This window comes from Ursus arctos, unplaced genomic scaffold, assembly GCF_023065955.2.
Source record: "Ursus arctos isolate Adak ecotype North America unplaced genomic scaffold, UrsArc2.0 scaffold_5, whole genome shotgun sequence".
NCBI classification, from domain to species: Eukaryota; Metazoa; Chordata; class Mammalia; order Carnivora; family Ursidae; genus Ursus; species Ursus arctos.
The window spans coordinates 30653407-30680643 of NW_026623067.1; the positions used below are offsets into that span (position 1 = coordinate 30653407).

General features: G+C 39.8%; 1 protein-coding gene and 1 long non-coding RNA gene across 2 annotated transcripts in view; one reads left to right on the forward strand and one right to left on the reverse strand.

The window, feature by feature from the left end:
* LOC113261489 (40S ribosomal protein S19-like) overlaps positions 1 to 10843 on the forward strand; it is a 47493-nt gene extending 36650 nt beyond the window's left edge. The window contains exon 2 of the mRNA XM_057306974.1: positions 10366 to 10843. Within this exon, the coding sequence (XP_057162957.1) occupies positions 10366 to 10818 (453 nt within the window). The 3' untranslated portion in view covers positions 10819 to 10843. The remainder of the gene's footprint in view (positions 1 to 10365) is intronic.
* A 912-nt stretch (positions 10844 to 11755) lies between these two features.
* Positions 11756 to 27237, reverse strand: part of LOC130542793 (uncharacterized) — a 45671-nt gene continuing 30189 nt past the window's right edge. Inside the window, exons 3-4 of the long non-coding RNA XR_008957610.1 lie at positions 13365 to 13481; positions 11756 to 11927 (exon numbers count right to left, since the gene is read on the reverse strand). This is a non-coding gene — a long non-coding RNA (uncharacterized LOC130542793). The remainder of the gene's footprint in view (positions 11928 to 13364; positions 13482 to 27237) is intronic.

The window sequence follows — 27237 nt, forward strand, 5'->3', positions numbered from 1 at the left end:
CTCATACTATATTATTTAAAATGTGCAATTTTCACACCCTAACAATAAAAAAATGCAAAGAAACAGGAAAGTATGACTCTTGGAAGCCTACACACTGGACTTAGTTAATAAGACTTTAAACCAGCTATTATAATAAGTATTTTCAAAGAATTAAAGGCAACCATGTCTAAAATGTTAAAGAAATAAACAAGAATAATACTTCACCAAGGAGAGAATATCAACAAAGAAAGTGAAAGTATAAAAAAGAACCAAATAGAAATTATGGAATTGAAAAAAAAAAAAGAACTGGAATATAAAATTCACTAGAAGGGCCCACCAGCAGATTTGAACTGGCATAAAAAAGAATCAATGAACTTGAAGGCAGCTCAAATGAGATTACCTGGCATAAGGAAGAGAGAGGGGGAAAAAAAGGAATAAAAATAACAGAGCCTGGAGTAAAAGGTAAGATACTGAAGTAGGAAAAGCCAGGAATCTATCTTTCTAGACAATAACTGCACTGCCACAAGTTGTCTGAAGTGACTATTGAAAGTTTGCAACTTCCAGGGGAAAGCTTGGCTGGTAAACTGCAATTAATATCATTTGATTATAGACCTCTGTAGAGTTGCAGATCCCATCCCTAAGGCAACCCACATTTCTGGCATGGCTGAAGCCAGAGTGGGTAATAAAGACCTTATCCTCCAAATATCAAGACTCTCAGTTCTGAATGAAGATTCCTGTTTCTGATCATGGAGATACAGGGGCTGGCTAGCATTGTTCTAATCCCCGCAAGCTAAAGCAATGCCCAGGAGATTTAAAGAAGCAGCACATCTATTTTTATAGACATTCAAAAACAACCGCATATTTGATGGAATTTAGAAAGTCAATGTGCATGTCCAGGGACAGACACAGACTCAGAAAAGACTATAAGAAAACCTTAAACTTTCATCTCCAGCTGCTCCTGAGCACAGGACACCCTATAATAACAACAACAAGATATTCAAACCCTGGGGAAGAGAGAGAATCTTATCTCCAGAACTACCACATTATAAAATTCATATATTCAGTTTTCAAAAAGGAAAACAAAGGCATACAAAGAAATATGAAAGTATGGCCCATTCCAAAGAACAAAATCAACACATACTGTATCCAAGGAAACCCAGATGTCAGGCCCACAAGAAAAAGACTTAAAATTCTCTTTAAGATGTTCAAAGTGCCAAATGAAGACATAAACAAAGACAGGAAATGATGTATGAACAAAATGAGAATGGCAATAAATAGCAAAATGTTACAAAAATGAGCTCAAAAGAAATTATGAAGTTGAAAAGTACAATAACTGAAATTTTTAAAAATTAACTGGGGGGGGGGGCCTGGGTGGCTCAGTCGTTAAGCGTCTGCCTTCGGCTCAGGGCATGATCCCGGCATTATGGGATCAAGCCCCGCATCAGGCTCCTCCGCTGGGAGCCTGCTTCTTCCTCTCCTACTCCCCCTGCTTGTTTTCCCTCTCTCTCTGGCTGTCTCTCTCTGTCAAATAAATAAATAAAAAATAAAAATAAAAATAAATTTTTTTTTTAATTTACTAGAGGGGTTTAAAAGCAGATTTGAACAAACAGAAAAAAACAGACTTTAAATCCATAAAAGTTAGAGCAGACTAAGAAGGACATTATGTATCTATTAAAGGTTTAATACATCAAGAAGATAACACAATTATAAACATTTACACAACTAATAACAGATCCTCAAAATATATGAAGTAACAATTGACAAAAAAAGAAGGGAAAAACAGAAGTTCTACAAAAATAGCTGGAGACTCCAATATCCTATTTTCAATAATGGATAAATCAACCAAAGAAGATGAATAGGGAAATAGAGAACTTGAATAACAAAATTAGCCAACTAGACCTAAGAGACATGTACAGAACAATCCTTCCAACAATAGCAGAATACTCTTCTCAAGCCAACATTCTTCTCAAGTTTACATGAGACATTCTCCAGGACAGATCATATGTCAGGGCACAAAATAAGTCACAACAGATTTTATAAGACAGTTATCATAACAAAATATCTGCTGTGACTAGAAAAAGATAAAGTTAGAAATCAGTAACAGAAGGCAAACTGGATAATTCATAAATATGGAGAAATTAACAACACACTCTTTAAACAACCAATTGGTGAAAGAAGAAATCAGAAGTTAAAGTAGAAAACAGAGATGAATGAAAATGAAAACACAATATAACAAAACTTCTAAGATGCAATGAAAGCCGTGGCAAGAGGGAAACTTGCAGCTATAAATGCTTACATGAGAAAAGAAAGATCTCAAATCGACAACCTTATTTACAACTTTAAGGAACGAGAAAAAGAAGAACAAACTAAACCAAATGACAGCAGCAGCAGAAGGGAAATAAAGGTTAGACTAGAAATAAGCAAAAGAGGGAACAGAAAATCAATAAAAACAAAAGTTGGTTCCTTGAAAAGATTAACAAAACTGACAAATCTGCAGCTAGGCTAACAAAGAAAATAAAAGACTAAGAGACGGGATGCAAATAACCAAAATCAGAAAATAATGTGGGAACATTAGTACCAACCTTCAGAGATAAAAAGGAGCATAAGGGAATTCTATGAACAACTGTACACCAACAAGTTAGATAACTTACAATAAAGGGTCAAATTCCTTGGAACACACAAGTTACCTAAACTGATGCAAGAAGAAATAGAAAATTTCAACAGACATAACAAATACAAAGATTGAAGCAGTAATCAAGAAGCAGTAATCAAAAACCTCTAAACGGGAGGGAGTTAAGATGGCGGAGGAGTAGGGGACCCCTTTTTCAGCCGGTCCCCTGAGTCGAGCTGGATAGGTACCAGACCAGCCTAAATAACCACGGAATCAGCCTGAGATGCAGGATGATGCATCTGGATCTCTACAAATGAACATCTCCAGCGCTGAGTATTGAGGTACGAAGAGGGGAGCTGTAAACCGTGCACAGATATCGGAAGATAAACGGAAGGGGGAGGGAGCCGCCGCGTTTGGGCGCCGGGAAGCGGCAGCCACCTGCACGGGGGAGCGGGCGGACTCACAGAGGGCACCCGCGAGAGAGCGGACTGAGACCGGTGAGCCGTGAACGCGCGCCACCAGGCATCTCCCGGAACACCGGAATTATCCAGACTGAGACCGGGAGCTCCCGGAGCGCGCGCGGGGCGGCTGGCGGGCCACCTGCACGGGGGAGCGGGCGGACTCGCAGTCGGCACCCGCGAAACAGCAGACTGAGACCCTGAACCGGGTGCGCGCGCCACTAGGCTTCTCACGAAACTCCGGAATCGAGGTGTGCTCACCGGGCATAGACTGAGACCGGGAGACCTGGGAGCGCACGGGGCGGCCGGTGGCTGGCGGCATTAGAAACACAAAGGACAGAGACGCGCCGGCCCTGGAAGTGAGGGCAGGGACGCCGGGTTGGTGAGGACATCCCGGGACGCTGCAGGGTTGAGCAGCACCAACAGTAACAGAGTTAAAGTGGCCAGAACATCAGTGGAGAACGGGCCGCAATCCCTCTGTTCTGCGACAATGCAGCCTCTGCTGCTCTGACCCTCAGAAGAGGCATAGCCGGCCGCCAGGGAAAGCCGCCAGAGAACAAAAGCCTGGAAATACCGGCTCAGAGAGTGCCCATCCCCATCCCCCCTCGCAGGGGACACGGAGACTCTAACCAAACAGGGTTGCCTGAGTATCGGCGCGGCAGGCCCCTCCACCAGAACACAGAAGGCAGGCTGAAAAATCAAGAAGCCCACAACCCGGGCGCCTGGGTGGCGCAGTCATTGAGCGCCTGTCTCTGGCTTAGGGCGTGATCCCAGCGTTCCGGAAAGGAGTCCCTCATCGGGCTCCTCCGCTGGGAGCCTGCTTCTTCCTCTCTCACTCCCCTGCTTCTGTTCCGTTCTTGCTGACTGTCTGTCTCCCTCTCTCAGATAAGTAAATAAATAAAATCTTTAAAGAAGAAGCCCACATCTCTAAGATCCCTATAAAACAAGGGGCACGGCCTGGGACCCAGTCAATAATTTTGGGCTCTGGACAACCCCGCAACCTCCCCTCATTAGAATGACAAGAAGGAGAAGCCCCCCCCAGCAAAGAAAAGACAGTGAGTCTGTGGCCTCTGCCACAGAAGTAACGGATATGGATGTAACCAAATTATCAGAAATGGAATTCAGAGTAACAATGGTCAAGATAATGAGTAGACTTGAAAAAAGTATTAAGGAAAATGTTACTGAGAATATAGAATCCCTAAGGGCGGAAATGAGAGCGAATTTGACAGAAATTAAAAATTCTATGAGCCAAATGCAGGCAAAACTAGAGGCTCTGACGGCCAGGGTCACCGAAACAGAGGAAAGGGTTAGTGAATTGGAGGATGGGTTAATAGAGGAAAAAATAAAAATAGAAGATGGTCTTAAAAAAATCCACGCCCACGAATGTTGGCTACGGGAGATTACTGACTCAACGAAACGATCCAATGTTAGAATCATCGGCATCCCCGAAGGGGTGGAGAAAAACAGAGGTCTAGAAGAGATATTTGAACAAACTGTAGCTGAAAACTTCCCTAATCTAGGAAGGGAAACAAAAATTCGTGTCCAAGAGCCAGAGAGGACCCCTCCCAAGCTCAACCATGACAGACCTACACCACGTCACGTCATAGTGCAACTCGCAAATATGAGATCCAAGGATACAGTATTGAAAGCGGCCAGGGCAAAGAAATTTCTCACGTACCAAGGCAAAGGCATCAGAATTACGTCAGACCTGTCTACACAGACCTGGAATGAGAGAAAGGGTTGGGGGAGCATTTTTAAAGCTCTTTCAGAGAAAAACATGCAGCCAAGGATCCTTTATCCAGCAAGGCTGTCATTCAGAATTGATGGAGAAATAAAGACATTTCAGAATCGACAGTCACTAGCCAATTTCGTAACCATGAAACCAGCCCTACAGGAGGTATTACGGGGGGTTCTATAAAAGTAAAAAGGCCCCAAGAGTGATACAAAACAGAAAGTCACAGCCAATACAAACAAAGACTTTACTGACAACATGGCAGAATTAAAAGCATATCTCTCAGTACTCAGTCTTAACATTAATGGTTTAAATTCTTGCTTAAAACGCCACAGGGTTGCAGACTGGATAAAAAGAAATGACCCATCCATTTGCTGTCTACAAGAGACTCATTTCGAACCCAAAGATGCATTCAGACTGAGAGTAAGGGGATGGAGTACCATCTTTCATGCAAATGGACCTCAAAAGAAAGCTGGGGTAGCAATTCTCATATCAGATAAACTGGATTTTAAACTACAGACTATAGTTAGAGACGCAGAAGGGCACTATATTATTCTTAAAGAAAGTATTCAACAAGTGGATATGACAATTATAAATATATATGCCCCCAACAGGGGAGCAGCAAGATACACAAGCCAACTCTTAACCAGAATAAAGAGACATATAAATAAAAATACATTAATAGTAGGGGACCTCAACACTCCACTCTCAGAAATAGACAGAACACCCTGGCAAAAACTAAGCAAAGAATCAAAGGCTTTGAATGCCATACTCGACGACTTGGACCTCTTAGATATATATAGAACACTACACCCCAGAACCAAAGAATACTCATTCTATTCTAATGCCCATGGAACATTTTCAAGAATAGACCATGTTCTGGGACACAAAACAGGTCTCAGCCGATACCAAAAGATTGAAATTATCCCCTGCATATTCTCAGACCACAACGCTCTGAAATTGGAACTCAACCACAAGGAAAAATTTGGAAGAAACTCAAACACTTGGAGACTAAGAACCATCCTGCTCAGGAATGACTCGATAAACCAGGAAATCAAAAATCAAATTAAACAATTCATGGAGACCAATGAGAATGAAAATACAACAGTCCAAAACCTATGGGATACTGCAAAGGCGGTCCTAAGGGGGAAATACAAGCCATCCAAGCCTCACTCAAAAGAATAGAAAAATCTAAAATGCAGTTTTTATATTCTCACCTCAAGAAGCTGGAACAGCAACAGAGGGACAGGCCTAATCCACGCACGAGGAAGCAGTTGACCAAAATTAGAGCTGAAATCAATCAAGCAGAAACCAGTAGTACAGTAGAGCAGATCAACAGGACTAGAAGCTGGTTCTTGGAGAGAATCAATAAAATTGACAGACCACTGGCAAGACTTATCCAAAAGAAAAGAGAAAGGACCCAGATTATTAAATTATGAATGAAAAAGGAGAGGTCACAACGAACACCATTGAAATTGGAAGGATTATTAGAAATTTTTATCTACAGCTATATGCCAATAAACTAAGCAATCTGGAAGAGATGGAATCCTTCCTGGAAACCTATAAACTACCAAGACTGAAACAGGAAGAAATTGATTTCTTAAACAGGCCAATTAATTATGAAGAAATTGAGTCAGTGATAAACAACCTTTAAATAACAAAACTCCAGGCTCGGACGGTTTTCCTGGGGAATTCTACCAAACATTCAAAGAAGAAATAATACCTATTCTCCTAAAGCTATTTCAAAAAATAGAAACAGAAGGAAAGCTACCAAACTCATTCTATGAGGCCAATATTACCTTGATCCCCAAATCAGGCAAAGACCCCCTCAAAAAGGAGAATTACAGACCGATTTCCCTAATGAATATGGACGCCAAAATCCTCAACAAGATACTTGCTAATAGAATCCAACAGTTCATTAAAAGGATTATCCACCACGATCAAGTGGGATTCATACCTGGGATGCAAGCGTGGTTCAATATTCGCAAATCAATCAGCGTGATACATCATATCAACAAGAAAAGACTCAAGAACCATATGATCCTCTCAATCGATGCCGAAAAAGCATTTGACAAAATACAGCATCCTTTCCTGATTAAAACCCTTCAGAGTGTAGGAATAGAAGGTACATTTCTCAATCTCATAAAAGCCATCTATGAAAAGCCTACTGCAAATATCATTCTCAATGGGGAAAAGCTGGAAGCCTTTCCCTTAAGATCAGGAACACGACAAGGATGCCCACTCTCGCCACTATTATTCAACATAGTACTAGAAGTCCTTGCAACAGCAATCAGACAACAAAAAGGGATCAAAGGTATTCAAATCGGCAAAGAAGAAGTCAAAATGTCTCTCTTCGCAGATGACATGATACTCTATATGGAAAACCCAAAAGAAGCCACTCCCAAACTATTAGAAGTTATAGAGCAATTCAGTAACGTGGCGGGATACAAAATCAATGCTCAGAAATCAGTTGCATTTCTGTACACGAATAACGAGAACGAAGAAAGAGAAATTAGGGAATCCATCCCATTTACAATAGCACCAAAAACCATACGTTACCTTGGAATTAACTTAACCAGAGACGTAAAGGACCTATATTCTAGAAACTATAAATTACTCTTAAAAGACATTGAGGAAGACATAAAAAGATGGAAAGATACTTCATGCTCATGGATCGGAAGAATTAACATAGTTAAAATGTCCATGCTACCCAGAGCAATCTACACTTTCAATGCTATCTCGATCAAAATACCGAGAACGTTTTTCAAAGAACTGGACCAAATAGTCCTTAAATTTGTATGGAATCAGAAAAGACCCCGAATCTCCAAGGAACTGTTGAAAAGGAAAAACAAAGCTGGGGGCATCACAATGCCGGATTTCGAGCTGTACTACAAAGCTGTGATCACAAAGACAGCATGGTACTGGCACAAAAACAGACACATAGACCAATGGAACAGAATAGAGAGCCCAGAAATGGACCCTCGGCTCTTTGGGCAACTAATATTTGATAAAGCAGGAAAAAACATCCGGTGGGAAAAAGACAGTCTCTTCAATAAATGGTGCTGGGAAAATTGGACAGCTACATGCAAAAGAATGAAACTTGACCACTCTCTCACACCATACACAAAAATAAACTCCAAATGGATGAAAGACCTCGATGTGAGACAGGAATCCATCAAAATTCTAGAGGAGAACATAGGTAGCAACCTCTACGACATCGGCCAAAGCAACCTTTTTCATGATACATCCCCAAAGGCAAGAGAAACAAAAGATAAAATGAAGTTATGGGACTTCATCAAGATTAAAAGTTTCTGCACAGCCAAGGAAACAGTCAGAAAAACTAAGAGGCAGCCCACGGAATGGGAGAAGATATTTGCAAATGACACTACAGATAAAGGACTGGTATCCAAGATCTACAAAGAACTTCTCAAACTCAATACACGAGAAACAAATAAACAAATCAAAAAATGGGCAGAAGAAATGAACAGACACTTTTCCAATGAAGACATACAAATGGCTAACAGACACATGAAAAAATGTTCAAAATCATTAGCCATCAAGGAAATTCAAATCAAAACCACACTGAGATACCACCTTACGCCAGTTAGAATGGCAAAAATAGACAAGGCAAGAAACAACAATTGTTGGAGAGGATGTGGAGAAAGGGGATCCCTCCTACATTGTTGGTGGGAATGCAAGTTGGTACAGCCACTCTGGAAAACAGTGTGGAGGTCCCTTAAAAAGTTAAAAATTGAGCTACCCTATGATCCAGCCATTGCCCTACTGGGTGTTTACCCCAAAGATACAGACGTAGTGAAGAGAAGGGCCATATGCGCCCCAATGTTCATAGCAGCAATGTCCACAATAGCTAAATCGTGGAAGGAGCCGAGATGCCCTGCAACAGATGACTGGATTAAGAAGTTGTGGTCCATATATACAATGGAATATTACTCAGCAATCAGAAAGAACGAGTTCTCAACATTTGCTACAACATGGACGGCACTGGAGGAGATAATGCTAAGTGAAATAAGTCAAGCAGAGAAAGACAACTATCATATGATTTCTCTCATCTATGGAACATAAGAACTAGAATGATCAGTAGGGGAAGAAAGGGATAAAGAAAGGGGGGGTAATCAGAAGGGGGAATGAAACATGAGAGACTATGGACTATGAGAAACAAACTGAGGGCTACAGAGGGGAGGGGGGTGGGGGAATGGGATAGGCCGGTGATGGGTAGTAAGGAGGGCACATATTGCATGGTGCACTGGGTGTTATACACAACTAATGAATCATCGAGCCTTACATCGAAAACCGGGGATGTACTGTATGGTGACTAACATAATATAATAAAAAATCATTATAAAAATAAATAAATAAAAAATAAAAAATAAAAATCCAAAATTTTGAAAAAAACAAACAAACAAAACAAAACAAAACAAAAAAACCTCTAAACGTAGTAAAGTCCTAGACCAAAAACTTCACTAGTGAATCTCACCAAATATTTAAGAATGAATACCGATCCTTCTTTTTTTTTTTTTTTTTAAAGATTTTATTTATTTATTTCACAGAGAGAGACAGTTAGCGAGAGAGGGAACACGAGCAGGGGGAGTGGGAGAGGAAGAAGCAACACGAGCAGGGGGAGGGGGAGAGGAAGAAGGAGGCTCCCAGCGGAGGAGCCTGATGCGGGCCTCGATCCCAGAACGCTGGGATCACGCCCTGAGCCAAAGGCAGATGCTTAGCGACTGAGCCACCCAGGCGCCTCAATACCAATCCTTCTTAAACTCTTCTGAAAAATTGAAGCAAAGGGAACACTTCCTAAGTCATTTTATGAAGCAAGCTTTACCCTGATACCAAAGGTAGATAAAGACCTTACAAGAAGAAAATTAAAGACCAATATCCCTTGTGAATATTGATACAAAAATCTTCAACAAGATATTAGAAAACCAAATCCAACAGCATATCAAAAAGATCATTCACATTAAAGTGTTATTTATTCCATAAATGCAATGGTGGCTTACCACAAGAAAGCTGATCTTTATAATATATCACGTTAATACAACAAAGGGGAAAAAAACACACAATCATCTCAAATGATGCAGAAAAATCATTAGACATAATCCAGCACCCTTTATTAAAAAAAAAAAAAACCCTCTCATAAAACTAAGAATACAGACAAAACTCCTTAATATCATAAAGGGTATTTAGGGAAAACCCACAACTAACATCATATTTATTGGTGAAAGACTGAAAGCTTTCCCCTTAAGATCCAAAACAGGAGAAGTACACCCATTTTCACCACTACTATTCAACACTGTACTGCAAGTTCTAGCCACAGCCATTAGACAACTAAAAGAAGTAAAATGCATCTAAATTGGAAAGGAGGAAGTAAAACAATCAACCGATGACATGATCCTATACAGACCCTAAAAAAATCTAGGAGAGAACTAATCATGCTAATAAACTATCAGCAAAGTTGTTTGGTACAAGATAAACATATAAAAAGCTATTGTGTTTCCAAATACCACTAAGGAACAATCTGAAAAGTATATTAAGAAGCAGTTCCCCCCCTTTCCCTTGGCTGGCAGCGCAGAGGCCACACGAAGTCTGGGGTTCCTATAAAAGACGTGAACCAACAGGTGTTTCTCAGAGCTCTGTCAGCCTTCCTCAAGAAGTCTGGGAAGCTGAAAGTCCCTGAATGGGTGGACACTGTCAGGCTGGCCAAGCATAAAGAGCTTGCTCCCTACGATGAGAACTGGTTCTACATGCAAGCTGCTTCCACAGCACGGCATCTGTACCTCCCGGGTGGCGCTGGGGTCGGCTCCATGACCAAGATCTATGCGGGACATCAGAGAAATGGGGTCATGCCCAGCCACTTCAGTAGAGAGTCCAAGAGCGTGGCCTGCAGGGTCCTCCACGCCCTAGAGGGGCTGAAAATGGTGGAAAAGGACCAAGATGGGGGCCGAAAACTCACACTTCAGGGACAGAGAGATCTGGACAGAATCACTAGAAAGGTGGCAGCTGCCAACAAGAAGCATTAGAACAAATGCTGGGTTAATAAATTGCCTCATTTGTAAACCTGAAGAAAGAAAGAAATGAAAGAGAGAAAGAAAGCAAGGAATTCCCTTTATAATAGCATCTAAAAGAATTAAAAGCTTAAGAATAAATATAACCAAGGAGGTGAAAGACTTGTACACTAAAACCTACAAAGCACTGTGTAAAGAAATATAAAAGGCGCCCAAATAAATGGAAAGACATCCCATGTTGATGGATGGGAAGACTTATTGTTCATATGTCAATACTACCCAAAATAATCTAAAGATTCAATACAATCTCTACCAAAATTCCTAAAATCCTTTTTGCAGAAATGGAAAAGCTGAACCTCAGATTCCTCTGGAATTGCAAGGGATCATGAATAGCTGAAACAATCTTGAAAAGAAGAATAAAGTGGGAGTATTTACACTTACTGCCTTGAAAACATACTACAAAGCAACTACTGTAATTAAAGCAATACGACTGACCAGCATTAGCAAAAAAATGATCAAAAAATGGGCAAAGCACTTGAAAAGACATTTCCCCAAAGAAGATATACAAACAGCCAATAAGCACTTGAAAAAGATGTTGAACAACACTAATCGTTAGGGAAATGCAATTCAAAACCACAAGGAGATACCACTTCATACCCACTAGGATGGCTGCTATCAAAGACAAAAACAAAAAATATCTAGTGTTAGGGCACCTGGGTAGCATTGTCAGTTGAGCATGGGACTCTTGATTTCTGCTCAGGTCATGACCTCAGGATCATGAGATCAAGTATCTCGTCAGCTCTGTGAGCTCAGCAGGGAGTGTGCTTGAGATTTTCTCTCTCCCTCTAACTTTGTCCCTCCCCCACCCCCTACACACTCGAGCACACACACTCTTTCTCTTTCTTTCTCTCAAATAAATAAATTAACCTTTTTTAAAAAAATAACGTGTTGACAAGGATTTAGAAGAACTGAAACTCTTATGCACTGTGGAGGGAATGTAAAACATGAAAAAGAGAACGGCAGTGCTCAAAAATTAAGAAGGGAATTACCAAATGATCCAGCAAATCCAATTCCCCTTGATCTTGGAGTTGTGAGTTTGAGCCCCAAACTGGGTGTAGAGATTTCTTAATAAAATTGAAAAAAAAAAAAAAAAAAAAGAATGAATGCTGCAGGGAAAACTGGATATCCCACACAAAAGAATGAAATTGGACCCTTGCTTTAGAAAAGATCAAGAGTCACATACTCCACTGACTGAGCCAGCAGCCACCCCAACAGCATTCATTCTTAAGATTATCCTTTCCTCGTTGAACAATCATAGCTTTCTTGTTGAAAATCAACTGACCACATATGTAAAGTTTTATTTCTGGGCTTTCTGTACTATGGTTTATGTATGTATCCTTAGGCCAGTTACATACATTTTTTTTTTTAATTTTTAGTTGTGGTAAAATACAAATAACATAAAATTTACCATCCTTACTGTTTTCTTTCCTTAAGATTTTGTTTATTTATTTAAGACAGAGAGCACAGAGGGAGAGGGAGAAGCAGACTCCCTACTGAGCAAGGAGCCCCATGCAGGGCTCAATCCCACAGGACCTGAGCTGAAGGCAGATGCTTAACCAACTGAGCCACTCAGACACCCCTGTTTAATTGTTATATAGTTTATGCTGAAGATGATCTTTAAAAAAGTTTTGGAATAGAGAGTGGTAATGCGTACACAACTATCTTGTGAGTGTATTTAATGCCACTGCATTATACATTCACAAATGGTTAAAACGATAAATACTATGTTTTGTATATTTTACAACAATAAAATAAAGAACAGAGAAAAAGTAAAACCAAGAGCTGATTCTTTAAGAACGTTTTTTTAAACAGTCAAAATGGCCAAGTAAAAAATATAAATCAGCAGCAAGTTAATGAAAATAATCAGGACGCCTGGGTCACTCTGTCAGGTGTCTGACTCTTGATTTCAGCTCAGGTCATGATTTCAGGGTTGTGAGATCGAGCCCTACATTGGGCTCTGCACTCAGTGTGGTGTCTGCTTGAGATTCTTTCTCTCCCTCTGCCTCTGCCCCTCCTCCCACTCATCCATGCACCCTCTCTCTCTCCAAATCAATCAATAAAATTTTTTAAAAGAATTAAAATAATCAATAATTCTAATGATATTTATTATCATAAATAAATAGATAAATACAAGAACAGGTACAGGCTAATAAATTTCAAAAAGTAGAAAATACAAAATGACAAAAGCTGGTACAAGAAAAAATAGGAAACTTAAAGAGACCAAGAAACATTAAAGAAATGAAAATATATCAAATACCAGTCTCTAAAAAATCCTCCAGGTCTTGATAATTTTCTTTGTGAGATCTAATAAAGTTTCAAGGAATACATTCTTAAATACCCTCACAAGCCCAGAAAGAGATTCAGAAATATAAGGGAAAGCTCATGTACACATGTGAACACCCAAGTGTGCACATGTACAGACATGCACACACACAGACACACACAGCTCAGCTCACCAATGGATGGGTCCTGAAGGACAAAGCTCTCTGCTAATGACCCACCTTGATTTAGACGCTTCAGCACCTTGTACACATCCACTAGCTTTCCCAAGTCTTCCTTGTCTTCAGGTATTACAAGGCTCAATGCATCTCTTTTCTCAGCCCAGCTAATGGGATTTGCTGAGAGAAAAAAATAAGAAAATAAAAATAATTAACTCAAAATTAAAAGATTTTATTCTATAACAAAGTTAAAAAGCACATCTCAAATATTGTGACTTTATTATGTACCAGGTCCTAGAATAAGGAACTAAAAACATTATGACCATTAATCTTCCCAACTATCAATACTAATCAAATATGAACATCTCCCCCACCTCCAACTACACAGATAAAACCAGCTCAGAGAAGTTATATGACTTCCCGAAGTCATACAATTGGTAAGTAATGGAGTTTGGGTAAAAGCTCAGGTAGGTGTAACCATAAAACCAATGCTTTTAATTGCTAAGTTATAATTGCCTCACAAATCAGCAAACATGTCAGCAACATCTAGTCGAATAGGCTGGGAAAGAAGGTAAGTGCATCCACACACAGCTAGATATAATCTTTCTGAAGGAACCCTGCTAGTCTAGAATTTGGCAGTTTTATTCCTATGACTTTACCCCCAGAAAAAAAAAATCAGAAAATGTGCAAAGATGTTTTAACAAATTGTTCATTAAAGCATTTTCCAAGTATTTAAAATGTTCAAGAAAAGGAAATTTATTAAATCATGATACAGCTCATAATAAAAATATAGCACCATTAAAATGATGAGGAAATCTGCATTCACTAACAGAATAACATTAGCTACCAAGTCATATTATGATCCAATTTTGGTTAAAACTTAATTTAACTAAATTTGGTTAAAAGAAATATATATATTTTGTGTGCCAGTGTATGCAAAAAGAAAAAAAGTCTGTACACTGACATCATGATTATCTCCATTGGGCAGATTGTGACTGCTTTTTACTGTCTTTATTCCTACAACTGTCATGTTGCTACGAACTCTGCTCTCACACTGGTAGTCCCCTTCCAGTTTCCTATGGAAACATGGAAACAGCAATTGGCTTCAAGGAGAGTTAGGGCCATCCACTGATTGTGTACTGAATACTCTAAGGCTCTAAGTAATCAATGTGGTGCTTGCCAGTGATTTGTTTCGGAATAGTCACCTAAGGCTATTTGGGCTAGACATAGGCTTACTGAGAGACATCAGTAAAGATTTGTTCAATGTTATCAATAAAACTAAGAAATGGCTCTTTGGCTGTATATTGTCCTGTGTCTAAACATGACACCTAAAACTGTTAAAGACATTTTGGTTGAAGAGAGTTAATCTGAGGAGAAGCAGATATGTTAACAGCAGCAGAAAGAAGATCAAACAACCTGAGTTCATAATATTGGTGAGCCTCTTGATCAACCAGCCCTCCAACTGCCTGAACTTAGGATTTTTCACATGTGACATTACATTTTCCTGTTTAAGTTATTACCTTCTGGGGCACCTGGGTGGCTCAGTCACTTAAGTTTCTCCCTTTGGCTCAAGTCATGATCTCGAGGTCCCGGGCTCAAGCCCCGCCGTCAGGCTCCCTGCTGAGTGGGGAGTCTGCTTCTCCCTCTCCCTCTCCCCCTCCCAACTCTCGTGCTTGCTCTCTCTCTCTCAAATAACAACTTTTTAAAAAAAAGTTATTACCTTATACCAAAAGTATCTTTAGCTACTTTAAAATATTTCTGTATAGTCTTAATTTTGTTTGCAAGGTGAAAGCATGGTTTTTACACCTGTTTATCTGTTTCCTGGTTGTTTTTTACTGCTGTAACCTAACTCCAAAAAGCAGTGTCTAATGCATGAGAAGTAATTTCTAAACATTTGCTGAATGTTAAATACGTGAATCAATAGGGCACGTGGTGATAAAACCGTTGTCATTGTTCCAAAAATACTTCTCGAACTTACTTGAGAAACAATAAATTTCTCAAGGAATTTGAGGAAACTATCCATGAGTCTTAACAGGTCAGGCAGCTGACTACACAGTGCAGGAAGAGTTCTGTGAGATGGGCATTCGAGTTGTGATCAGACCCTAGAGAAGCAACAAGGAGACACAGAGCCTGCACTGGAGTCTAGTCCTATGCAGCCAGCTGAAGAGGTGCGCATTCTTAGTCGTAACTGTCCCCTTCTCCCCCAACCTCAAGAACCCTGGATTCATGCCCTAACTGTCCAGGTACCACCCATCACACCGGGGAGAATACATGGAACAGGTAAGGATCGAGAAAGCCCAAAACAGGACAGGGCAAAATGAGCAACTGCAAAGTAAGCATATGAAATGTCAAGTTCACATTTTTTGAGCATGAACCATCAAGGGCTAGGCTAGTGGGACAGCTTTCTAAGTCTTACTAATAAGCCTTTTCAGCAACCTAGATTTTACACAGACTAAAAATAGACACAACTGTAAACAGAAGTGCAAACAAAGGTTTCTAGGCAGAAACTATACAAAGACAACTTCGAAACAGAGACTGCTAGGGAAAGACTGATGAGATTAGACTGGCTAAAGTAGGGGGTGGGTGTGGGGAGCAGTGGGATTTAAAGCTCCAAGTGGCTAGGGACCACATAAAGAAGGGACATAGCCTCCAATCTGCCCTATCAACCCTTCCCTCACACTCTCCCTGGAAAAGATGAGAAGGGCTGAAGCCAATCAGGACAGATCGCAGGAACCAAAGTAACTGTAATTACTATCTTTTTTTGGCAGAATTAAAGTTTCGAATTACATCTTTAATAATTACATATCTATTCATGTTTTCAGAGGGCAATTTATATTTTTCTAAGATGTTTCATTTACCTTTTCAAAATTATTAGCATATAACTATAAGCTGTATGTAATTATAGCATAAAGTTAGCATAAAATCCTTAATAAAAAAATTCAGTTGTGATAAAATACGTATAAAGCTTACCATTTTAACCATTTTTAAGTGTACAGTTCAGTAGAGTTACCTCTGTTTACACTGATGTGCAACCAATCTTTGCACATTTTTTATATCTTATAAAAATGAAACTCTATATCCATTGAACAACTACTCCCTATTTCCCTCTCTCCTCCTGGCCCCTAGCAAATACCATTCAATTTTCTATATTCATGAATTTGACTATTCTAGATACCTCATATAAGTGGAATTATGCAGCACAAATCTTTTTATGACTGCAATATTTCACTTAGCATAATGTCCTCAAGGTTCATCCACATGATACCATGTACCATAATTTCCTTCCTCTTTAAGGCTAAATAATATACTACTGTAGGTGAATACCACATTGTGTTTTATCCACTCATCTGTCAATGGACACTTGGATTGTTGCCACTTTCTGACTATTGTGAAATAATACTGCTAGGAAACACGGATATACAAATAATCTGTAAGACTGACTCTGCCTACAGTTCTTTGGAATTGTGAGATCACATGGGAATTCTATTTTTAATTTTCTGAGGAACTGCCATACTGTTTTCCATGGATACTACACCATTTTACATTCCTACCAACAGTGCACATGGGTTCTAATTTCCTCACATCCTTGCAAATGCTTGTTATTTTCTGATTGTTCTATAGTTTTTTGTCTTTGTTTGTTTTTTAATAGCAGCCATCCTAATGCACGTGAGGTAGCACCTCACTGTGGTTTTGATTTGCATTTCTGTAATGATTAGGGCATACTGGGCATACTTTCATATGCTTGTTGGCCATTTGCATATCTTCTTTGCAGAAATGTCTATTCAAGTCCTTTGACATTTTTGAATGAGGATATTCATTCATTTTTAAATTCATATGTACAGTTATGTTTCAATTTTTCCTTTTAATAATGCTTATTCGTACTTCTTTTTTTTCTTGACCAATTCAGCCTGATTATTTTGTTAATGTTTACAAACATTACCAGCTTCTGGTTTTGATGATTCTCTAAATTATAACTTTTTTCCCCACTTAATTTCTGCTTTATCTTAACTGTGTCCTTCCTTCTATTTTTTGGGGGGGGGTTCCTCTGTTGCTATTTTTCTAACTCTTTGATTTAGACACTGCTAACTCAAAGTGTCTACAAAAATATAAATGAAGTCAGGGGCTGTTGGCAAGCCTCAGTTAATGGCATGAAAGAACTCTGAAAGCAAAGAAGACCCTTAACAGATATTTTGAAAAGACAAATCATACTATGATTATAATTAATTAGTTCAATAAGGAAAAGGTCTCCAAACCTTTAATATCTATTCTTATAAAGTATAATTTATAGCTATCCTTCTTTATTTCTTTATTTAGACAGAAAGTTTGAGTGGGGAGGAGGGAGGAGCAGAAGGAGAGGGAGAGAGAGAATCTTAACCAGACTCCATGCCCAGCACGGAGCCCCAGGTGGGTCTTGATCTCACAACCATGAAATCATGACCTGAACTAAAATCAAGGGTTGGACGCTTAACTAAGCCACCCAGGTGCCCTTTATTCTTTATCTTCTCATTATATGTAATCAAGGTTCTAAGTCATGATGAAATGCTTGTTATAATAATTCCAAAGTATATTTAATTCATAACTTTCCATCTGTATGGCTATGCTATAGCAAAGGAATATTTTTTAAAATAATTGTTATAGAAAAGGTGTATGCTCATTAAAGATGCATACTATATTTGTCATAAGAGATTGGTTTTCTTCCTGATAATAAAAATAAAAATTCTTTTAAACATTCAAACCATAGAGGCTCCTGGGTGGCTCAATCAGTTAAGCATCTAACTCTTGATTTCACCTCAGGTCATGATCTCAGGGTCCTGAGATCAAGCATCACACAAGGCTCCACACTCAGCGGGGTGTCTGCTTGAAATTTTCTCTCTCCCTCTTCCTCTCCCTCTGCCCCTCTCCCCTCTGGTATTCCCTCTCTCTCTCTCTCCCCCTCGCTAAAATAAATAAATAAATAAATATTTTTTTTTTTAATTTAAAACATGAAGAGGACATTAATCCTTATAAAACCAATTTTATAATTAAAAAAATAAAGTGATTGCAGCATTTGAACCTTAAAATACAATGGAAAATTTTCCTTTACTCAACAAAACTTAGTTCATTAATTCCAGTTTTATTCCTTGTAATTTAGGAATTTAAAACTATAATGTCAGAGGAGTTAAGATGGCGGAGGAGTAGGGGTCCCCTTTTTCAGCGGGTATCCTGAGTCGAGCTGGATAGGTACCAGACCATCCTGAACATCCACGGAATCAGCCTGAGACGCAGGAAGATACATCTCGATCTCTACAAACATATCCAGCACTGAGTATTGAGGTACGAAGCGGGGAGCCATGAAACCGCGCACAGATATCGGAAGATAAACAGAAGGGGGAGGGAGCCGCCGTGTTAGGGAGCCGGGAAGCGGTAGCCACCTGCACGGGAGAGCGGGCGGACTCGAGGACCGGCACCCGCGAGAGAGCAGACTGAGACCGTGAGCCGGGGAACGCTCGCCACCAGTCTGAAAACCGGAGCTCCGGAGTGCGGGAACCACACTGAAACGGAGCTCCGGAGCGCGCGGGGGCGGCTGGCGGTGTTAGAAACACAAAGGACAGAGACGCGCCAGCCCTGGAAGTGAGGGCTGGGACACCAGGTGTGGGGCGCACATCCCAGGATGCTGCAGGGTTGAACAGCACCAACAGAAACAGAGTTAAAGTGGCCAGAACCCCAGTGGAGAGCGGTCTGTGATCCCTCTGTTCTGAGACAGAGGCTGAGATTCAGCTACTGCTGCTCTGACTCTCAGAAGAGGCACAGTACACCGCCAGGGAAAGCTGCCAGAGAACAAAAGCCTGGAAATACCAGCTCACAGTGTGCCCATCCCTATCCCCTCTCGCAGAGGACACGGAGACTCCACCCAAACAGCGTTGCTTGAGTATCGGCGCGGCTGGCCCCTCCCCCAGAAGGCAGGCTGAAAAATCAAGAAGCCCACATCCCTAAGGTCCCTATAAAACAAGTGCACACTGCCTGGGTCCTGGTCAATAATTTGGGCTCTGGACAACCCCACAACCTCTCCTCATCAGAATGACGAGAAGGAGAAATCCCCCCCAGCAAAGAAAAGACAATGAGTCTGTGGCCTCTGCCACAGAACTAATGGATATGGATGTAACCAAATTATCAGAAATGGAGTTCAGAGTAACAATGGTCAAGATGATGTGTAGACTTGAAAAAAGTATTAACGAAAATGTTAATGAGAATACAGCATCTCTAAGGGTGGAAATGAGAGTGAATCTAGCAGAAATTAAAAATTCTATGAATCAAATGCAGTTAAAACTAGATGCTCTGACGGCCAGGGTGAATGAGGCAGAAGATCGTATTGTCGAATTGGAGGATGGGTTAGTAGAAGAGAAAGCTAAAATAGAAAATTGGCTTAAAAAAATCCATGCTCAGGAATGTAGGTTACGGGAGATTACTGACTCAATGAAACGTTCCAATATCAGAATCATCGGCATCCCTGAGGGGGTGGAGAAAAACAGAGGTCTAGAAGAGATATTTGAACAAATTGTAGCTGAAAACTTCCCTAATCTAGCAAAGGAAACAAGCATTCGTGTCCAAGAGGCAGAGAGGACCCCTCCCAAGCTCAACCACACAAACCTACGCCACGTCACGTCATAGTGCATTTCGCAAATATTAGATCCAAGGATACACTATTGAAAGCGGCCAGGGCAAATAAATTTCTCACGTACCAAGGCAAAGGTATCAGAATTACGTCAAACCTGCCTCCACAGACCTGGAATGAGAGAAAGGGGTGGGGATGCATTTTTAAAGCTCTTTCAGAGAAAAACATACAGCCAAGGATCCTTTATTCAGCAAGGCTGTCATTCAGAATTGATGGAGAGATAAAGACCTTCCGGAATCACCAGTCATTGACCAATTTCATAACCACGAAACCAGCCCTACAGGAGATATTAAGGGGGGTTCTATAAAAGTAAAAAGTCCCCAAGAGTGATACAGAACAGAAAGTCACAATCTATAGAAACAAAGACTTTACAGGCAACATGGCATCATTAAAATCATATCTCTCAAAAATCAGTCTCAATGTAAATGGCCTAAATGCTTCCATAAACGCCACAGGGTTGCAGATTGGATAAAAAGACATGACCCATCCATTTGCTGTCTACAAGAGACTCATTTTGAATCTAAAGATACATTCAGACTGAAAGTAAAGGGATGGAATACCATCTTTCACGCCAATGGACCTCAAAATAAAGCTGGGGTAGCAATTCTCATACCAGACATATTGGATTTTAAACTAAAGACTATAGTTAGAGACACAGAAGGGGACTATATCCAGCAAGTGGATATGACAATTATAAATATATATGCCCCCACCAGAGGAGCAACAAGATACACAAGCCAACTCTTAACCACAATAAAGAGACATATAGATAAATATACACTAATAGTAGGAGACCTCAACACTCCACTATCAGCAATAGACAGATAACCTAAGCAGAAAATCAAAAAAGAAACAAGAGCTTTGAATGCCATACTAGACGAATTTGACCTCATAGTGATATATATAGAAGACTTCACCCCAGAACCAAAGAATGCTCATTCTATTCTAATGCCCATGGAACATTCTCAAGAATAGACCCTGTTCTGGGTCACAAAACAGGTCTCAACTGATACCAAAAGACTGAAATTATTCCCTGCATATTCTCAGACCACAATGCTTTGAAATTGGAACTCAACCACAAGGAAAAATTTGGAAGAAACTCAAACATTGGAGACTAAGAACCATCCTGCTCAAGAATGATTCGATAAACCAGGAAATCAAAAATCAATTTAAACAATTTATGGAGACCAACGAGAATGAGAACACAATGGTCCAAAACCTATGGGACACTGTAAAGGCAGTCCTAAGGGGAAAATACATAGCCACTCAGGCCTCACTCAAAAGAATAGAAAAATCTAAAATGCAGTTTTTATATTCTCACCTCAAGAAGCTGGAGCTGAAACAGAAGAACAGGCCTAACACATGCACAAGAAGGCAGGTGATCAAGATTAGAGATCAATGAATTAGAAACCAGGAGCACAGTAGAGCAGATCAACAGAACTAGAAGGTGGTTCTTTGAAAGAATAAATAAAATTGACAAACCACTGGCAAGACTTATCCAAAAGAATAGAGAAAGGACCCAAATTAATAAAATTATGAATGAAAAGGAAGTGGTCACAACCAACATCAATGAAATTGGAAGGATTATTAGAAACTTTTATCAACAGCTTTATGCCAATAAATTAAGCAATCTGGAAGAGATACAGGCCTTCCTGGAAACCTAAAAACTACCAAGACTGAAACAGTAAGAAATTGATTTTTTAATCAGACCAATTTATTATGTAGAGATTGAAACAGTGATTAAAAACCTTTCAAAAAACAAAACGCCAGGGCCTGATAGATTTCCCAGGGAATTCTACCAAACATTCAAAGAAGAAATAATACCTATTCTCCTAAAGCTATTTCAAAAAATAGAAACAGAAGGAAAGCTACCAAACTCATTCTATGAGGCCAATATTACCTTGATCCCCAAACCAGGCAAAAACCCCATCAAAAAGGAGAATTACAGACTGACTTCCCTAATGAATATGGACGCCAAAATTTTCAACAAGATCCTTGCTAATAGAATCCAACAGTACATTAAAAGGATTATACAGCATGACCAAGTGGGATTCATCCCTGGGATGCAAGGGTAGTTCAACATTCACAAATCTATCTGTGTGATAGATTTTATCAGCAAGAAAAAAGCCAAAAATCATATGATCCTCTCAATAGATACAGAAAAAGCATTTGACAAAATACAGCATCCTTTCCTGATTAAAACCCTTCAGAGTGTAGGGATAGAGGGTACATTCCTCAGTCTCATAAAAGCCATCCATGAAAAGCCTACAGCAAATATCATTCTCAATGGGGAAAAGCTGGAAGCCTTTCCCTTAAGATCAGGAACACGACAAGGATGCCCACTCTCACCATTACTAGTCAACATAGTACTAGAAGTCCTTGCAACAGCAATCAGACAACAAAAAGGGATAAAAGGTATCCAAATCGGCAAAGAAAAAGTCAAGCTGTCTCTCTTCGCAGATGACATGATACTCTATATGGAAAATCCAAAAGAATCCACTCCCAAACTACTAGAAATTATAGAGCAATTCAGTAATGTGGCGGGATACAAAATCAATGCTCAGAATTCAGTCGCATTTCTATACACGAACAATGAGACTGAAGAAAGAGAAATTAGGGAATCCATCCCACTTACAATAGCACCAAAAATCATACGTTATCTTGGAATTAATTTAACCAGAGACATAAAGGATCTATATTCTAGAAACTACAAATCACTCTTGAAAGACATTGAAGAAGACACAAAAAGATGGAAAAATATTCCATGCTCATGGATCAGAAGAATTAATATAGTTAAAATGTCCATGCTACCCAGAGCAATCTACACTTTCAATGCTATCCCGATCAAAATACCAATGACATTTTTCAACAAACTGGAACAAACAGCTTTTTTTTTTTTTTAAATAATGATTTTTTATTATATTATGTTAGTCACCATACAGTACATCCCCGGTTTTCGATGTAAGGCTCGATGATTCATTAGTTGTGTATAACACCCAGTGCACCATGCAATATGTGCCCTCCTTACTACCCATCACCGGCCTATCCCATTCCCCCACCCCCCTCCCCTCTGTAGCCCTCAGTTTGTTTCTCATAGTCCATAGTCTCTCATGTTTCATTCCCCCTTCTGATTACCCCCCCTTTCTTTATCCCTTTCTTCCCCTACTGATCATTCTAGTTCTTATGTTCCATAGATGAGAGAAATCATATGATAGTTGTCTTTCTCTGCTTGACTTATTTCACTTAGCATTATCTCCTCCAGTGCCGTCCATGTTGTAGCAAATGTTGAGAACTCGTTCTTTCTGATTGCTGAGTAATATTCCATTGTATCTATGGACCACAACTTCTTAATCCAGTCATCTGTTGCAGGGCATCTCGGCTCCTTCCACGATTTAGCTATTGTGGACATTGCTGCTATGAACATTGGGGTGCATATGGCCCTTCTCTTCACTACGTCTGTATCTTTGGGGTAAACACCCAGTAGGGCAATGGCTGGATCATAGGGTAGCTCAATTTTTAACTTTTTAAGGGACCTCCACACTGTTTTCCAGAGTGGCTGTACCAACTTGCATTCCCACCAACAATGTAGGAGGGATCCCCTTTCTCCACATCCTCTCCAACAATTGTTGTTTCTTGCCTTGTCTATTTTTGCCATTCTAACTGGCGTAAGGTGGTATCTCAGTGTGGTTTTGATTTGAATTTCCTTGATGGCTAATGATTTTGAACATTTTTTCATGTGTCTGTTAGCCATTTGTATGTCTTCATTGGAAAAGTGTCTGTTCATTTCTTCTGCCCATTTTTTGATTTATTTGTTTCTCGTGTATTGAGTTTGAGAAGTTCTTTGTAGATCTTGGATACCAGTCCTTTATCTGTAGTGTCATTTGCAGATATCTTCTCCCATTCCGTGGGCTGCCTCTTAGTTTTTCTGACTGTTTCCTTGGCTGTGCAGAAACTTTTAATCTTGATGAAGTCCCATAAATTCATTTTATCTTTTGTTTCTCTTGCCTTTGGGGATGTGTCATGAAAAAGGTTGCTTTGGCCGATGTCGTAGAGGTTGCTGCCTATGTTCTCCCCTAGAATTTTGATGGATTCCTGTCTCACATCGAGGTCTTTCATCCATTTGGAGTTTATCTTTGTGTATGGTGTGAGATAGTGGTCAAGTTTCATTCTTTTGCATGTAGCTGTCCAATTTTCCCAGCACCATTTATTGAAGAGACTGTCTTTTTCCCACCGGATGTTTTTTCCTGCTTTATCAAATATTAGTTGCCCAAAGAGCTGAGGGTCCATTTCTGGGCTCTCTATTCTGGAACAAACAGCTCTTAAATTTGTGTGGAACCAGAAAAGGCCCCAAATTGCCAAGGAATTGTTGAAAAGGAAGACAAAGCTGGGGGCATCACAGGATTTCGAGCTGTACTACAAAGCTGTGATCACAAAGACAGCATGGTACTGGCACAAAAACAGACACACAGACCAATGGAACAGAATAGAGAACCCAGAAATGGACCCTCGGCTCTTTGGGCAACTAATCTTTGACAAAGCAGGAAAAAACATCCAGTGGAAAAAAGCAGTCTCTTCAAAAAATGGTGCTGGGAAAATTGGTCAGCTACATGCAAAAGAATGAAACTTGACCACTCTCTCACACCATACACAAAGATAAACTCCAAATGGATGAAAGACCTCGATGTGAGACAGGAATCCATCAAAATCCTAGAGGAGAACATAGGCAGCAACCTCTATGACATCGGCCACAGCAACCTTTTTCTTGACACATCCCCAAAGGCAAGAGAACCAAAAGATTAAATGAACTTGTGGGACTTCGTCAAGATAAAAAGCTTCTGCACAGCCAAGGAAACAGTCAAAAAAACTAAGAGGCAGCCCACGGAATGGGAGAAGATATTTGCAAATGATACTACAGATAAAAGACTGGTATCCAAGATCTACAAAGAACTTCTCAAACTCAATACACAAGAAACAAATAAATCAAAAAATGGGCAGAAGATATGAACAGACACTTTTCCAATGAAGACATACAAATGGCTAACAGACACATGAAAAAATGTTCAAAATCATTAGCCATCGGAGAAATTCAAATCAAAACCACACTAAGATACCACCTTACACCAGTTAGAATGGCAAAAATTGACAAGGCAAGAAACAATTGTTGGAGAGGATGTGGAGAAAGGGGATCCCTCCTACATTGTTGGTGGGAATGCAAGTTGGTACAGCCACTCTGGAAAACAGTGTGGAGGTCCCTTAAAAAGTTAAAAACTGAGCTACCCTATGACCCAGCCATTGCACTACTGGGTATTTACCCCAAAGATACAGATGTAGTGAAGAGAAGGGCCATATGCACCCCAATGTTCATAGCAGCATTGTCCACAATAGCTAAATCATGGAAGGAGCCGAGATGCCCTTCAACAGATGACTGGATTAAGAAGATGTGGTCCATATAGACAATGGAATATTACTCAGCTATCAAAAAGAACGATTTCTCAACATTTGCTGCAACATGGAGGGCACTGGAGGAGATAATGGTAAGTGAAATAAGTCAAGCAGAAAAGACAATTATCATATGGTTTCTCTCATCTATGGAACATAAGAAGTAGGAAGATTGGTAGGAGAAGAAAGGGATAAAGAAAGGGGGGTAATCAGAATGGGGAATGAAGCATGAAAGACTATGGACTCTGAGAAACAAACTGAGGGCTTCGGGGGGGGAATGGGATAGGGTGGTGATGGGTAGTAAGGAGGGCACGTATTGCATGGTGCACTGGGTGTTATACGCAACTAATGAATCATCGAACTTTACATTAAAAAACCAGGGATGTACTGTATGGTGACTAACATAATATAATAAAAAATATTATTATAAAGAAAAAACTGTAAATGTCCTTCTAAGACAATCTAGATGCATCCTCAAGATCTGGTATATAATGTTTTTATGATATTCATTCCACTCCAAATATTTTCTGATTTCTATGATGGTATCATTACTGACTCATTAGCTAATTATATGAATATCTGAAATTTTTTAAACACAAACTTACTTTTGTTATTTTCTAAGTTCATAGAATGGTCATCAGAGAACATGGTCTGCTTGATAACCTACTCTTAAAGCTGAAGTTTGTCTTAAGACCTAGTGTGTGAATTTTTTTTTAATGTTCTATATGCACTGGAAATGAACATACGGGGTTTTATATGTGTTCATCATGCATTGTGTTGCTCAAATCATATATAACTTTAACATGTTTTGATCTGCCTGATCTATCAAGGGCTGTGTATGTATGTTAAAATATCCCACAATAAATATGGCTTTATCATTTCTTCCCAGTAATTTTATAAATATATGTTTTAGTATTCCTATGCTACATTACAATACCCAAAAAAGTTTAGTATTCCTAAGATAATTATTTGCCTTAAATATCATTTTGTCTGATATTAATTTGCTATACTGGTATGGTCTTTGGTGCTGATCAAAAAATTCTGGGGGTGCCTGGCTGGCTCAGTTGGTAGAGCATGCAATTTTTTTTTTTTATTTATTTTATTTATTTATTTTATTTTATTTTATTTATTTATTTATTTGAGAAAGAGAGAGAGCGTGCAGGCCCACACAAGCAGGGGGAGGGGCAGAAGGAGAGGGAGAAGCAGACTCCCCACTGAGCATGGAGCCTGACACAGGGCTGGATCCCAGGACTCTGGATCCTGACCTGACCCGAAAGCAGATGTTTAATCGACTGAGCCACCCAGGCACACTGAGCATGCAATTTTGATCTCAGGGCCATGAGTTTGAGCCCCATGCTGGGTATAGAGATTACTTAAAAAATACAAATCTCGGGGCACCTGGGTGGCTCAGCTGTTAAGCACCTGCCTTCGGCTCAGGTCATGATCCCAGGATCCTGGGATCGAGCCCCACATCAGGCTTCCTGCTCAGCGGGAAGCCTGCTCCTCCGTCTCACACTCCCCTTGCTTGTTTTCCCTCTCTCGCTGTCTGTCTCTGTCAAATAAATAAATAAAATCTTTTAAAAAATAAAATTAAATAAATAAATAAAATAAATAAGAATCTTTACAGGCACCTGGCTGGCTCAGTTCGTTGAGCAACTGACTCTTAATTTCTGCTTAGGTCATGATTTTAGGGTCATGGGTTTGAGCCCCCTGTCAGGCTACAAGCTCAGTGACAAGTCTGTTTGAGATTCTCTCTTTCCCTATCCCTCTGCCCCTCCCCCTGCTCAAAGGCACACATACTCTGTCTCTCTCTCAAAATAATAAATAAAATATCTTAATAAATAA